We start from the raw sequence: 16,281 nt of genomic DNA on the forward strand, positions 1-16,281 counted from the left end.
GGCCAGTCCCACCCTTCCGCCTCCAGAGGATGACAACCACTTGTCTGCTCCCTGTCCCCCTGGATGGGCCAAGTCCGTGCACGTCGCACACATGGAATCAAACACTGCGCCCTTCTGTGTCTGGCGTCCTCGGCCTATTCTCAAGGTTCACTCCAGACACGACGTGTTATCAGTGTTTAGTTCCGTGTACTGTTGAGTGGCACCCCATTTCACAGGTGCACATTTTCTCTCTTCATTTATCAGCTGATGGTCATTTGGGCTATTATGAATATTACTATTCTGAACATCCATGTGTAAGTTTTGTGGCCATGTTTCAATTTCTCTTAGACTTATACCAGGGGATAAAACTGCGAAACCACACGGTCATTCCGTGTCTACTATCCTGAGGAGCCACCAGTTTCCAAAGAAGCCGAAGTACGTTGCATTCCCACCAGCAGCAGGCGAGGCTAGTGGGCGCGAAGTGGCGTCTCCGTGTGGTTCTGACTCTCATTCCCCTCATGACTAGAGGTTGAACATCTGCTCACGTGCTTATAGGTCATTCACACATGTTCTTCAGAGAAGCGTTGATTCAAATCTTTTGCCCACTTTGAGACTGAGTTGTCCTTCCTTGTTCACCCGTCTGGATGGGAGTCCTTTACTAGATCTGCAAATACGCCCTCTCGTTCTGCAGGCTGCCCTTCTCCTTTCTCGACAGTGTTCTTTGAAATACAAAGTTAAATTTATTCCTAAGTGTTTTATTCCTTTTGCTTCTATTGTAAATGAACTGGTTTCCTAGTTTTACCAAATCTGGGCCACTTTCAGCCATTATTTCTTCAAATGTCCCTTTGCGCCCCTTTCCCACTCCCTCTGGGACCCCACTGTGAGCACACTGGTGCGGATGCGGGCGTCCCCGTCTCCGAGGCCCGCCCAAGTTTCTCCAGTAGCTCTTCTCCCTGTTCTGACGGGAAACGTCTGCCTTCAAGTGCACCGACTTTTTCTCCAGCCTGCTGGGTCCTCCGTGGGGAGTCTTCAGTCAGCTTCCACCTCCAGCTACTACACTCACAAACTACTGTTTAAAACCATCTTTTCAGTGACACCATTGAGCCAGTGAGGGTGTCACCCCCGCCCTCCCCTGTGACCCTTCACAGATCTTCCCTTTAGCTCCCCGAACGCCTCACTCACCAACGCTGATTCAAAGCTTCCGGACACTGAGCCCGACGACGGGCCTCCCCTCGGAGTGGCCTCTGCTGACAGCTTTCCCTTCATGGGAGCCACGTTTGCCTCTTCCTTTCCACGCCCAGCATCGTTGAAAACTAAACATTTTAGATGTTGCACTGTGGCAACTCTGCAAGTCAAATTCCTCCCGTCTAGGGGTTTGTAAAGGTGTTTTCCTTCTTTTTTTCAGTCGTTGCTATTTACTTAGTGACTTTCTGGGACTAATTCTATGATGTATGTGTTATTTGCAGAATGTAACCACTAAAGTTGCTGCTCAGTTAGCTTGGTGGTCAGCTAATAATCAGCCAGAGGTTTCCTTCAAGACCTGAAACAAGACCCCCAACCGCTGCGGAGGGGCCGTGGGTGCCTGCTGCGCACGCCTTTCGGACTCGGCCGGGCGGCCTTTCCACCTGGCCTGCGCCTTCACTTCCTGCTGCTCCAGGGCCTCGACGTCAGCCGGTGGCCAAAGCTCAGGGTCTTCTCAAGCCTCCTGCGCATGTGCATGGGCCCATGACCCTTCCGGTTTCTAGGATACAGCTTCCCAACATCTCTGTGGACATCTATTCCCCAACCTTCCCTTCACTCGACCCGTCTCTTCCGTGCCCCCGTGGGGACTGCCCCGCCAGCCAGCTGTGATGTTAAACGACTGCCGCCGGCGGTTCCTGGCAGACGCCTGCAGGCACGGCTTTCCTCCCTGAGTGCGCTGTCAGTCAGGTCGCACAGGAAGCAACGTGTGGACAGGGCTTTTCGGGGGAGCTGCGATGCTGGTGAAATGGTGCCAATTCTCCGGGGCTGGGGTGTTTTTGTTTTTGTTTGCGTATCTAAATCTGTTCTACCCCGCACTGGTGGAAGACAGGCCGCCGGTCTCACAGCTCCTACGGTTGGAGGTTGCGGGGTTCACCGCCACTGTGGAGATGGGGAGAGCAAGAGTGGGGGCAAGACAACTGAACAGGACGAAGCTCTCGCTGTTCTTACTAAAACACATCTGTTGTTTTTCCTTCAATGCTCCTTCGATTGTTGCAAGTCTGTATTCAATCTCCAGAATCCTGAAAGCTGCCTTTGACAATTTTTCCCAGTGTAGTCACTGCTTTTATGAAGAAGAACTTCAGAGGCCCTTGTTCTGCTACGGCAGACGGTCTGCCCGAACCACGGTGTTCAGGTCGCTCTCTCCCAAACAGCCCTGTCTGCTTCTGCCACAGCAGCTGACCCAGGGATCAGGACCAGTGTGTTCGGGACACCAGAGCGATAGGCTGGCCATCCAACATCCCTGTCAGAGCCTAAGGTCAAAAACCAGCCAGACGGGGACGTCCCTGTCCAAAGCACCAAGACCTTTCCCTTCGCTGACTTTTTTTTGGTGGTACTGGAGGAGGAAGGGGAAGCGTCACAAGCCTCAGTTCAAAATGTGTGTTTTAAAACATAACAGTACAAAACTTTTTAAAATTAGGCATTAACATTTACTAAGTTTGGGCAAAAGGTACTTACTTGGTTTGATTTTTTTTTAAATAAGCACTTCTCTAACTCATTCTCCTCACCCTCCTCATCTCAAATTATATATGAATGGGACCCTCTACGTAAGAATAGCTATCAAAACGATCAAACTGAAATGTTAAATGGCTCCCTAAAATCATCTCCATGGACAGTCTTTGTTTTCTCTAAGATTTCTCAGCTACGGTAGCTGACAGTGCCATTGGTGGCAGAAATCACCTTTTGTAGCCAGACTTGTAACTAAGCTAATCAGCAAATACTGACCAAGCATCAACCACGAGTGAGGCAGTGGATGAGAAACAAAACTACCCCTAATTTCGCCTCCAAAGTACTTGAATCCGGACTACCTGAAATACTGCATTTTAAACTCTGCTTTAAATATATACCTCACAATAATTTCTACTTAGTTACTCACAACTGTGTTATTCATAACACACAATCGTTCATAATTAACATACCTTGAGAAAGAGCAAAAGGTAATAGATATGAAAAATATCAAAACAAGTCCTTGTATTAAATGAACTATTTCACTTTGCAAAAGACAGAAAATTCTAAGTACATTAATAAGCCACTACACTATAATAAAAAAATCAACACATCAATTTAGTCTCAAAAATTCTCTTTCCAAAGAAAAAGTGTGACCATCCTGTACTCCGGTTGCACTGTCAGCCCGCAGCCTGACGCGGGGACACAGGAGCCGCTCGGCTGCAGTGCGTGTGCATGCGCACACCAGAGCGGGAAGAAGTGTGCTCTGTGGAGAAGAGCAGCCCATGGGGTGTGTGTGTGCGCATGCGCGTGTCTGCGTGCATGCATGCGCGCACAGGGGCGGGGCAGCAAGGGGAGAGTTGAAACCTTGCAGGGCAGCTTGTGTGGCTGAAACAAATGGCCAGAAACAGTGAAGACGACACACAGAGGAGAGGCCGAGGCACAACCTGTTTAACTCCGAGACTTTCAGGGGACGAGAGACCTTTCTGAACTGATGAACAATGGCATCACACACATGGTGGCAAAGTATCACTAAAAAAAATTCCTAGAGCAAAACGCACACCATCAGAACCACTCCTAAGGATGCCTTCTGTCACTTGAATCCCTCAAAAGCACCAACTACAAGAAGCAGCATTTGGCCCTCTGGGAGTTCACTCTGGCCCCCTTCCCCGGAGCACAAGCCATGATGGGAAAGTACGAGACATGTGGGAGGAGCTTCCTCCCAGCTGAGCTGCTCAGCTGCAGACCCGCAACGGCCCCAGGAGGTCGCCCCCAGCGCATGCGCGCTGCACCCACCTGGAGGAGCGGAGTGTGCACGTGGGACACCACATGGGGCAGCCGCCGCCACTCGCGGATGGCCAGGCCACTGGCCATCTCTACCAGGCGCTCGATGAAGCTGAGCTGCTGCTCCTCAGGGTGGCAGATGGCCAGGTACCCCCGGTACATGTTGACCTTCCAGGCCATCTCCTTGGGACAGCTGACTTCCACCTGGAAGGAAAAGATGGTTACACGGGAAGTGGCGGGTCGTCCTCTCTGCACAGAGAGTCAGAAAGTCAAGTCAATCTTTCTGCAGTCAATTGTGCAAAGCAATAAGCAGAAATTAAGCATCAACAGACATTTCGTTCCTTCAGAGAAGTCACACATTTAGAGTGCTTTTTCTGGACACCCTCCTTTTCTGAACACCGGCCAGTGGCTGATCTCTCCAGCTACGAAGCCATGCCACAGGCTCCTTGCTCCAAGGTATCAGCAGTTCCAAAAAAGGGCAAATTCCTGTATTAGGCCAGATTAACAACCATCACTTACTCGGCTACATATCCAGCCAGCGAAGTTTTTGGTTTTTTCTTTTTTAAGATTTTATTTATTTGCCCTGGCTGGTGTAGCTCACTGGCCTGCGAACTAAGGGATCGCGTTTCGATTCCCAGTCAGGGCACATGCCTGGGTTGCAGGCCAGTTCCCAGCAGGAGACGCACAAAAGGCAATCATACATTGATATTTCTCTCCCTCTCTCCTTCCCTTCCCCTCTAAAGGTAAATAAATAACAAATCTTTAAAAAGATTTTACTTATTTATTTTTATAGATGGGGAAGGGAGGGAGAAAGAGGGAGAGAAACACAGACGTGTGAAAGACACATGGACTGGCTGCCTCTCACACACCCCCAACTGGGGACCTGCCCAAAGCCCAGGATGTGCCCTGACTGGGAACTGATTCAGCAACTTTTGGGATTGTGCCCAAGCAACCGAGACACACAGGTCAGGGCCAGCAAGCGAAGTTTTAAAGTATCCCATATATGTTCATCTTGACACTGATAAATAGCAACAAAATTATGGAGTTTTCAATTCAATTGTTATTCTGGGAAATTCATCTAACCTGTTCCACATTATACAAGGAAGCAGAGGGCAGTGATTCAGACTCACAAAAACGCGAGTGAACATTAATAAATCGTACTGTCATTTAAAAGTCACAAGTACCTGTCATGCAATTTCCCCTATACTCCTGGTATCTTGGTCACCAGTCCCATCATGAAGCAGACCTAGCACGAGCCGTCACTCCCCGCTCCGCCCGTAACCCTAACCCCTGCCCCGGCACACACAAGTGCAGCCAGGGAAAGGCCACGCCCCCACCCCGCGTGCCTGCCCGCCGCCTGCCAGAGAAAGCGTCACAGGTCAGCACACTCTCACTGAGCACTGAAGGGACTAAAAATTTAGGTACTTTATAAATAATCTCACTGTGTACATGGAGATGAAAGGATCTCTCTGCTGAAGAAACTGCGCAGGACTTACTACAACAAGATCAATAAACACTCACTCCGAAGCACCTTTGGGAATAACAGTAAAAATCATACACACATTTTACTGCCTCAGCGCCAGCTGCCCACATGACGGAGGTAGTTACGGTAATGACAACGCCGTGGGGCGCCTGACACCTGGCTTGTTTGCACATCTACTCTTTCGAAGACCACGCACGTTCTCGGCCCTTTGCAGATTTCAACAGCCCAGCAATGACAGCGTTCAGGAAGGCAAACTTGCGACCACACCTGCTTCCAACAGGACCCTCTAAACCATGCCCATCTCCCATTTTCTGGATGTAAACCCCATTTAACACAGGTGTTTGTCCATCACAATCCCCCACCCGAGAACTCAGACCAAAGGTGTTTCTTTAATTTTTTCCCCTCAAGAAAAAGTGACCCACCTATTGAATCACACTGAGAAGTGGACTCCTGAGAGCAGTGCGATAATAATAATGCACAGGAATAAAAAAGTAATTTGAGTTTCTTCTTTTAAATACTGGCAAAGAAGTAAGTAATTTACTAGTATAAAGACCATCTAAAGTTAATTTACTAAAGATTACTCAGAATGTTTGTATGTACTGAACTCTAACCAGTAAGTGCCTTACAACTTTTGGAAAATAATGAAGACTTTGTGAAAAAAGAATTTCACTTGCCAGGCCTGCCGACAGTACGGTACTGCACACACCCAGCTAAGTGAAATCTTGGAAAAGAGATTTAAAAAGGCAGAGTGAGCTATAAACATTATTCAGCAGAATTTATCAAAATAAGAAAAAGAAAAACTGTAAATGCACTCCGTCAGAGACACATACGCATCTTTACAAGTGAGCGGTTATTTCTCAGAGCAACTCAAGCTCCTGCACCAGTTCTTCACTCTTTTGCTTTTTGCTAAAAGAGCATCAGCAACGAACTAAGTGTGGAACCACAGCAGAGCTTCAAATTTGAGGTTCGTCTTTTCAAAGAAAGGGGCCTGTGATCTCCATGTGCTTTTGTAGCCTCCGCATTAAGGGAAGGAAACCACCGGCTGGGAGGTAAGCAAGCCCGTGCTGGGGGCAGGGGTGGGAGGACGGACGACCGCATTTCCTTCCTGAGGACCCTGCTCACATGACCACCACCCAGAGAGGCAGACACTGGGTGGCAGCGCCAGGGCGGGGGGAGCGCAGGACGGACGGCACAGGGACAGGAGGCCACAAGGCATGACACGGGTGCTCCCTCCAAAGACAAAACTGGGCGGTGAGAGCCCCGCACTGGGTGGGGGGAATGTCAGGCAGCACGTCTGACACCACGCTGCGCTGTCCGGCACTGCCGAAGCCCCAACAGGAGCTCCCCACTGGAGGAAGAGAAACAGACTGGTGTGTGTGCTCTCCCATCGTGCACCAAACCCTTCTGGGTGGTGGTGAATTTCGTAAATGTGGAGCTCAGCCAAGTTAGTGACTACTTCCCTTGCACAATGCCACCGGTGCTCCCATGACACAAAATGCGCTGAGTGCAATACCGGCTGCTACACCCAACGGGCACTGGCAGCAGCCCCTTCACCAGCCCCTGGGGTCACACCAGTCACCTTTGCTGCGTTCACTTCTGGCCGTGCTTCCACCGACCAAAGCCACCAGCAAAACTGACTGTTCCTCCACATTTCTCCTCTAGGTTCTGCTACTCATTTGTTGGCTCAGAGTCCAAGGTCTCCACACCTGATACTTAGTATAACTGAGTATAAACAAACACTTAATTTACAGTTCAATTCAAATTCAGGAAAGGTGTTGCAGATAACCCCAAATCACTCTGGCTCCCCAAGAGCTACCTTCACCTGCCCACACGCCCAGGCTGTTCTCAGTAAAGAGCCATCCCCAGAGACTTGTGAGTTTGGCAAAAGGCACACACGCAGCTGCGGGGAATGTGCCCTGAAAGTGGACGGGTCAGCAAGGAGTGGGGAGGTCTCACCTGTACCAGCGCCTCCTTCATGGCGGTCCAGTTCGACACCCGCCAAGCACATTCCAGCACGAGGTATGGGTTGATGTGCCCCTTGGACTGGCCGTACTCCGTCAGGGCCTCCCACTGGTTTAGCTCCTTGGAGCACCTGGAGGCCAGAGAGCCGGCAGGTCGGTTCCCACAGAGTCAGAAAGCACGGGGGCAGGTGCTCACTTTCACCCCGCCCAGGAAGACCGACATCCTTCCCCCAGAGAAGGGCAGGCTTCTGCGGGGAGTCGGCCTGCTCGCCTGCAGGTCCCCCCTGCCCTCCAGAAGGAGCCGCTCCCTGGAACCCCAAGAATGCCCACTGCGCAGTGGAGCGCCCCCAGCGCTAGAGCAGGGGAGAGGCAGGGTCGGTTTCCTCCAGCGGGCATTTCTGATTCCTCAAGACCTTAAAACCATGCGAGGGTTTTGTTTGTTCTTTTCTCTGTGGGGCCATAAAGGCAGCAGCAAAGTTCCCTTTTGGGGACGCTCGTCACAAGCACATCCAGGAGATCTCCAGGGGCTCCCTCAGCTGGCCCCCGACCCACCCAGCCCGGCTCACCGAATCCAGTGGTCCTCCCAAAGCTGGTACTCGGGGAAGATCGCGGGAGAAGCGTTACTCCTCTCATGCTCTTTTTTGGCTTTATCCATGGCTTTTTCGTAGGACTCTTGTGCCTAAAAGGGTGAATATGCTTTCAAACTGCTATTTAACTAGAAAAATGTCCACAGCCGTTGCTCAACGATCTAGGGCAAGCTGGGTCGCAAACCAGGAGCACCTCACACCCTTCTCTGCAGTCACGAGCCCCTGGATGCCCCTGTTCGCAGAGCACAGAGGAGGAGAACCGAGGGGCCGCTCCCCACGCAGAATGCAGGGGTGGGAGGCTGCCTGGCCCTGGGCTCGGTGACCAGAGCAGAGGCCATAGCTCATGCCTGTGCTTCGGGGCCTCTGTGGCTCAGGGTCCTAAACAGGACTAAGAGCGGGACCGCGGGACACTGAAAGGACAAGCACTGAGACTAAATCTCAACACAAAACGCCATCCGCCTTCCACTTCCAACAGGACCAACGAGCGCCGGTGAAAACCACCCACGTTCACTCCTAGCAGTGAAGGGCTTAGGACTGAGCGTTAAAAACATCCCTGTCGTGTGTGTTTCTCTGAAATAATCTTCAAAAACTTTGAAGGAAACTCACGTAAACATGAACTCCCTCGAGGACATGCCAGTACCATAACACGTGACTGTCACACAGCCACGCGGCCCGTCCACCCCGCCCAACGGCGCTACCTGCTCGAAGAACCCGTGCTGCTCGTACGCGATGGCCGTCGCCGTCTCCGAGTACTTGCAACGCTTCTGCCACAGGCCGGCCCACATGTCCTCCTCTTGTAACAGAGAGTACAGCTCTGCGAGCGAGTCCAGTATCTCCTGAAACGCAGGGCGTGGTTTCTGAGTGCCTGTGACAGGCACTTTCCCCAGTAAAACCACCCCCCCCATGCCAGAAATTAAAACCACCGGGGGGTGTTTGTGGAGACGGGGCATCACCAGCAAGGACGGCACAGTTAACACACAGCCAGGGGCTCACCTGCTGGGGCGGCGTTATGCTCTCCTGCTCGTAAAATTCTGTGGTTTGCTTCGGCTTAATCTGCAGACTCAGACCTTTCTCAAAGGCCTGGTGCTCCAGCATCAACGTGGAGCGGAGCCAAAGGTTGTGGGTCTTCCCCAGGTACTTGAGAACGCAGGGCCGGATGGGGATGGGCGGGACGCACTGCGACATGGCCTCCACAAAGCAGTTCAGCGCGCTGGGCTGGCAGTCCCGCTGCACCTGGTGGCTGCCACTGCACAGGAACGGGCTGATCTCGCCGGCGAGAGCCTAAAACCAAAGACCGTGTTCATTCAGGTCTTCACTCCAAACCAGTGCGTCTTCTCTCTCATCCAGCATCTGCCAATATTTTCTTAACAATTCACTCTTAGATAACAGTATTTTCCTCATCCTTAGAAACCTAATCAAAATTATTTCACCATAAACACTTACCAAAAGCTAATGCAGTCCTGGCTGGTATGGCTCAGTGGATTCAGCACTGGCCTACAAACCAAAAGGTCACTGGTTCGATCCCCAGTCAGAGCACATGCCTGGGCTGTGGGCCAGGTCCCTGGTTGGGTGCATGTGAGAGGCAGCCGATCGATGTGCCCCTCACACGTGGATGCTTCTCTACCTGTCTCTCCCTCCCTTCCCCTCCTTCTAAAAGTAAATAAATAAAATCTTTAACACAACATTTCCCAAAACAGAATTTTAAAATACACTCACGTGCTGCTGCCTATCAGACAGAATTTTCCAGAGTCTGGGGAAAAGCTGGACCCAGGTCCTCTCTGCCAGGGCGGTGGAGATATGACACAGCTGGACAAAGGCGCTGAGCAGCGCCCCCGTCTGGGGAGAGAAGCAGGGTCAGTGTCGCCAGGCCTGGGCCGGCGCGAACCCTGCCCCAGAGCTGCCCACGTGCCCCACTGCCCACATGCCCCACTGCCCACGTGCCCCACTGCCCAACTCCCAAAGAGCCGAGCAAGCGCCACGTCCGAGTGGAGACGCATTCTGGGCCTCAGAGGCCAACCCACACTGGGCTTAGCAGCCAAGCACAGGCGTGGGCAAGGGACTCAGGTCACTGAGAATAGGAAAGGGGAACGGCACGGGTATAGGAGGTAAGTGACCTGCCAGCAGGCACAATTCTGAAAAGCGAATCGAGAGCAGTGCAGACAAGGCAGGAATGCCGGCCTGCGCGGACAGGCACACCCTACGACAGCGGCCACAGTTGGGACTGGAGGGCCCAAGGAGCTGTCAAATCCACACACGCGTCTGGTTTGGTCCTCAGCTTTGTAGGTTTGGGAATCGGAATCAGCTGACAGTGTTTCTCAGCAGCAGCCAGGCTCCCAGGCTGCTGGAAGCCCATGGGGCCCGCCCAGCTCCTGACACAGAATCACCCGTTTCTCCGTGATGCTCCTCAAAAACAACCTGGTGTACAGAGCCACGAGGGACTGAGTCGCCCCCTGAACACATGCACACCTGTCACCGACCCAAGCGTGCATGGAAGCTGGACACCTGCACACATCCTGCAACAGATACCCTTTGCAGGCCCCCGCTCCCCAAAGTGAGCCTGATTCACCACATGGCTCCCATTTTCTCCTCCTTTTCTGCACTTGAAAATTAATCCAAAGACGTCTCATCGTATTTACTTAATAAACAATAGTACCATTCCTGCCAAGGGGCAGTAATGGGGAACCAGCTCCCTTTTCTCCCGTGAGACAACGTAACTCTTCTCCTGAATCTTCACATAAAACATCCCCTTCAGAGTCTCATGGAACTTACCACAGTTTCCACTGAGAAAGGAAAGAGGGTGTAACTTGCAAAACAGAAAACCTCTAACTGCTGTGGAGAAAGTCCTGATTCAGGACTGAAAACACCTGGGGGACAAAGCCCCCGGGGCCGCACACGGACCTTCACCTCCCGGAGAGTGTCCAGGAACTTGTCATGCCGGTTGGTCAGCATGTGCAGCTGGTTGCCAATGTCCTTCTCGGAGAGCTCTTTGGTCTTGGGAGTGCTGGTCTGGTCGCCAGGGGCCAGTTCAATGTCGATCTCCACGTCCTGACAAACAACACACACACAGATTAGCAAAACCCAGAAGTCAAATGCTTAAAACCCAACAAACGTAACTCTTACAAACTTCTTACTACACTTTTGGCAAGTAAAATTTCAGTTGACTTTCTGAAGTCTATAATTATGAAAATGTTTGTAAATTCTAAAACAAACAACAGAGCCACCTGACCAGACCTACCTCCTCCTCCTCTTCCTTCTGATGACACCACACTGCTCTCACTCGGTTTTTACAGAACGTAAAACGAAGTACTAACAGTAAAAGTAATGAGGGCTGTCAGGGGTCGCACACAGCCCCCCTTCCCTCAGAACACAGTGGTGCCGCCTCACTGGCCCCCGTGGAGTGAGCGAGGCGTCAGGGCCACAGCCCAGGCACACATGGCACAACGGTTCACCCAGCGCACCCCCAAACTGTCTGAGGCTTCTGGGAAGGCACCGTCGAAATCAATCACCACACAAGGCTCTAGAACCTAGAGGGGTGTCACACTCATTTTTGCCAGGGCTACATCAGCCTCAAGGTTGCCTTCAAAGGGCCGAATGTTAAGACTGTACAGATGTAATTACTTCTTCGCTAGGGCCAGGAGCTCAGCGCTGCTGCCGGATAAAACCAGGTGGAGGGCGAGATTCGGCCCGCAGGCCTTGTGTTTGCCACCTGTGCTGTAGGTCCAGGTGACAGCCACCTGGCACGTGCCCTGAACCACATGGAGAAACCACTTCAAAGTTGGCAATTTACTTTGCAGACAAGGATTACAGACAGAAAAGGAAGTCCTATCACCAGAATGACCTACCACTTATAACACAGTAAAACAAAATTTTTAATTCTCACTCGTTAACAAAATGAGTCCATATCTCACAGATAGGAGAGAGAATAAACGGTCCTTTTACAACAAAAAAGGCGCCTTCAATGCTGGGTGCCTGTCACCTAAAACCCAACACCCACAGAGGCAGGCCCCAGAGGCAACCACCTCAGGGCAACACAGTCGAAAGGTCTGTGCTGGGAGTGAGGTCAGCCGCTGCGTCAGGCAGCGCCGAGAGCCAGCGCCACCAAGGCGGCTGCTGTGCTGGCCAGGCTGTGGCTCCACGGCCGAAGCTGCTGGCAGAACCAGCCCCTCGATGGCGGGCATCCCTCCCCGAACCAGTGCCTTCAGGTACAACAGGGGCTACTTTTCACTCAGAATAATCACCGACTGTGAAATACCCTGTTCTAAGCACCACTTGCTCACAGTAAAGTGCTCTATGTCAAAACTTAATGGCAGGACCCACACCCTGGCTGGTGTAGCTCAGTGGATTGAGCACGGGCCTGTGAACCACATGATCTCAGTTCGATTCCCAGTCAGGGCACATGCCTGGGTTGCAGGCCAGTTCCCAGCAGGGGACTCATGAGAGGAAACCATACATTGATGTTTCTCTCCTTCTCTTTCCCTCTAAAGATAAATAAAAAAATCTTAAAAAAAAAAAAAACTGAATGGCAGGACCCTAACTGGTGTGGCTCAGTGGACTGAGTGCCAGCCTGCAAACCAGAGGGTTGCCGGTTCGATTCCCAGTCAGGGTACATGCCTGGGTTGCAGGCCAGGTCCCCAGCTGGGGGTACGCGAGATGCAACTACACACTGATGTTTCTCTTCCTCTCTTCCTCCCTCCCGTCTCCTCTAAGAATAAATAAAACTTTTTAAAGAAAGAAAGGGAACTCGAATGGCCCTTGAGGGTACGACGCTGAGTGGAACAGTTGGCGAGCAGACTGGGGACCCCCAGAGGGCTGCTGTCAGCACACTGCTCCTGCCCTGAGACAAAAGCCTCAGACAGACGGACAGACAGACGTGAGGTCGGAGACACGACCCGCCGAGAGGGGCGCTGCGCAGACACTACCTCCTCTTTGGACTCGCTGTTCTCTCGCTCCCGCGGCTCCTGCTTGACGTGGGTGACCATGGCAAAGGCCGCACGGTCATGGCTGTCCGCCAGGTTGATGACGTTGGTGATGGACGGGAGCATGGCTCCGTGGCAGCTGGTGCCAATGGGAGTGCTCTTCTCACACACAGCCAAAAGGAGCTGGAGAGTGGGCACAAGAACACAGGCTTAGCACACACACCTCGCACATGGGCATGTGGAGCCAGTCACCTGGTCGCCTCGACAGGCAAGCCCATCCTGACGGCTCCTGAGCCCATGACTGAGCTCCTCACTCCACTCGGCCTGGACAGAGGGTCGAACCTCTGCACGCACCCCTCCCCCAGGGGCCTGTCTGTCTGGCTCGGCGTCTCGCTGCCAGCCGGGCCTGCTCTCCTGTGCTCTCCGGTAGGCCAGCTTCCCCTGCTTGGCCTGCCCGCCTCCTCCTCTTTCAGCACTCACACCGCATCCCCGAGTCTCGCCGCCTCCACCTCCCGAGCACACAGGCAGCCATCCCCTCCTGCCTGGACACACAGCCCCAACTCCTCCTGACACACCCCTCCTCCACACCTCCAGCCCCGGCCCCTCCTTCACCCTCCACGTGCGGCTCATGAGACCCCCATACGGCAATACTCCCACCCAAGTGCCGCATGTCTGAGACTGCTCCTCCCACCCAACCTGCCCCCACCAAGCCACCCCCATGTGTGCTCAGCAAACATCTACTTCGCACCCACTAGGTGTGAGGCCCTGGAGACTCACCTGTCCACCTCACTGAGGTGGTGTCCCCACCCTCGAGATGCTGGAGTGTCAGAAGGACAGACCAACCTCAACATGTAAAAAGACACACACTCATGACAGCAGCCAAGGAGCGGCAGATGGACAGACGGGCACCCACTCCAGCCCGGCATTGGGAACGTGGCCTGAGAACGCAGGCGGCCAGGAGGACTCCTAGCTTGTGCCCTGCTACCCGTCCTGTCCTCTGTTGGTTCCTGTGCCCCAGACAAGAGCAGCATCACCCGTCCCCCCGCACCTGCAGTGCCTGCCCAGGGCCCAGCACTCAACAACAGCAATCGATAGGTCTCGAGTGAGGGAGGAATACACTAAGGAACTTGGCCCACTCTACTGCCATTAGCAAAATCCCAAACAAATGCCATACCCGACACTAAGAAAATGTAAATTCAACACACACAGAAATACTGAAGTTCTCACTGAAACCCAGGGCCAGAGTTCCCTTCTTTTGCCTCAAAGAGAATTTCACAACCTTCCGTCTCATTTAAAAAAGGTAATCTGGGCCCTGGCTGGTGTGCTCAGTGGACCAAGTGCCAGCCTGTGAACCAAAGGGTCGCCAGTTCAATTCCCAGTCAGGGCACATGCCTGGGTTGCAGGCCAGGTCCCCAGTAGGGGGCACACGGGAGGCAACAGATCTGCATTAATGTTTCTCTCCCTCTTTCACCCTCCCCACCTCTAAAAGTAAATAAACTTAAAAAAAAAAAGCTTTAGATAAAAGCATGGTTTTAAGTCTTTTTCTTCCCACTAGGCAGAGGGTTAAAAGCAGCTGAATGGTAGAGACTTCTATTCATCTCAGCACGAACACCTGCTGTCTTCCATGCCCCCTGGCCAGAGAGGGAGACCTGCACGTGGCCTACCTCGATGCACTGCTTAATCCAGAAATGGCTGCCCATGGCCTCCCAGTTCTGGGAGCAGGTCACGTAGAGCAGGCGTTCGTAGACCCGGCGTTTCATGGAGTTGTCAAACACCTCGAAGAACTTGGCCCTGATGAGCGGCTGGGCACACCGCAGCCCAGAGAGAAAGGCGGGCTCCAGCTTTGCCGTCAGCTCGCTGCCACACAGGGTCTCGTCCCTGCGACCGAAGGAGTGACATCAAGATGCAAGAGCTGCACCCAGAGACAGGCTCCTCACCCATATAAGCAACAAGCACAAGACAAGTGGGTGCCGCTCCTGAAAGAGCTCGGGGACAACCAAGAGTGTCACAGAGCATCACAGGCTGATGGGCATTTGCGCACAGCCTTCAGTAATGGCACCGAAACATAGCACATGATTCAGAGTATAAATGAATGTGTAAAACTCAGGTATAACAAAAAAATTAATGTCATGTAACATTGGTTGGTCAGAAAACTCATTATGGACTGACATGCGAAATATGTACTGCTGTACTTACCTGTAGACATAGTTAACCAGGTCTAAGAACTGTGCATTTAATTCAAGGTCGTCTGGAAAACGCTTTTCAATGTAGGTCATCATTTTCACAAGCAAAATGGACTTCTCCCGGAGTGTAGGTGTCTGTACGAGTTTTTAAAACAAAAGGTCAATTACTTCTATCTGAGAGAAGGCATGTCCCAAAGTACTTCTGTTCTGCTACTTTTTAAACTCCTACAATTCAGTCAAGTGAAATTAGATGGTTGTTTATAAATGAAAGAAAAAGAAAATGAAAGACGGCCCTGGTTATCTTCGGACACTCAAAATCAAGACAGACCCCAGCAAATTTTCCTCGGAACTACAACTCACTTTGCAGAGAAAGTAACTAAATTATAAAACAAATTAGGTGCTTGCAAGCACTGTATTATATTGAATCATAGTCCCTCATTAGATTTTTCTTGGCTTACCTTCACCACCATAACAGACTAGAAGAGGTTTAACATTTTAACAAGTAAAACCACATTAAGGTGAGTGGCAAATTATCTCAACTTTCTATTTAAAACCCATTAAGTGAGAAAAATCCACCTAAACAAGAAGATACTGTGACTATAAATACAGGAGGAAAAAACTATTTTGCTGGACTGAAAACTTCTGGAAGAAGAGCTGAGAACTCGAGGCCAAGATGTTCTTTTACCTGCAAGAGATGGTGGCCTGGCCAACATGCAGCCCCTCTTCCCAGCTCACCTGATTGGCTGCCATTGGGGAGTTATTTTTGACCCACTCTTCCACGATTTTAACCACGGCCCGGAGGATCTTAGCATCAGGGGACTTTTCGACGAGTGAGGTCAGGATGGCCTGAATGAAGTTCTTCCTCATCTCCATGCTCATCACAGCCAGGCGCGTTTTCACCAGCTCCAGACTCAGCATCACCAGCTCACTGGTTCCTGCTCAGGCCGAGAAAGAGCACAGCTCAGCAATTTCTACAAACACACACCAACAGGCAACCACTCTGCTCTGTGTGGCAAGTTGACTCTGCCCATTTCCCCCCAAAATGTTTCTCCAGCCACATCACTTCTTGCTATTCCATAACCTTGCCAGGGTGGCCCTGTAACAGGCTCCCCAGGGGAAGGGATGACGGGGCTGCAGGAACCAGTGTGGGGACTCTGGGGGACGACCATGTCCTGAGGTCACATCCGTGGCACCATGCTCCAA

General features: G+C 51.9%; 1 protein-coding gene across 10 annotated transcripts in view; it reads right to left on the reverse strand.

The window, feature by feature from the left end:
* TRRAP (transformation/transcription domain associated protein) overlaps positions 1–16,281 on the reverse strand; it is a 122,347-nt gene that overhangs the window by 27,228 nt on the left and 78,838 nt on the right. For all 10 annotated transcript variants that reach the window (XM_037064408.1, XM_037064413.1, XM_037064409.1 and 7 more), the window contains 11 exons: positions 15,814–16,013; positions 15,092–15,213; positions 14,560–14,773; positions 12,899–13,078; positions 10,878–11,024; positions 9,696–9,815; positions 8,973–9,260; positions 8,678–8,815; positions 7,959–8,071; positions 7,388–7,523; positions 3,961–4,152 (listed from right to left, as the gene is read on the reverse strand). In XM_037064408.1, coding sequence (XP_036920303.1) covers positions 3,961–4,152; positions 7,388–7,523; positions 7,959–8,071; positions 8,678–8,815; positions 8,973–9,260; positions 9,696–9,815; positions 10,878–11,024; positions 12,899–13,078; positions 14,560–14,773; positions 15,092–15,213; positions 15,814–16,013 — 1,850 coding nt within the window. The remainder of the gene's footprint in view (positions 1–3,960; positions 4,153–7,387; positions 7,524–7,958; positions 8,072–8,677; positions 8,816–8,972; positions 9,261–9,695; positions 9,816–10,877; positions 11,025–12,898; positions 13,079–14,559; positions 14,774–15,091; positions 15,214–15,813; positions 16,014–16,281) is intronic.

Source organism: Sturnira hondurensis, unplaced genomic scaffold (genome assembly GCF_014824575.4).
Source record: "Sturnira hondurensis isolate 20B ecotype Veracruz unplaced genomic scaffold, ASM1482457v3 Scaffold0015262, whole genome shotgun sequence".
Taxonomy (NCBI): Eukaryota; Metazoa; Chordata; class Mammalia; order Chiroptera; family Phyllostomidae; genus Sturnira; species Sturnira hondurensis.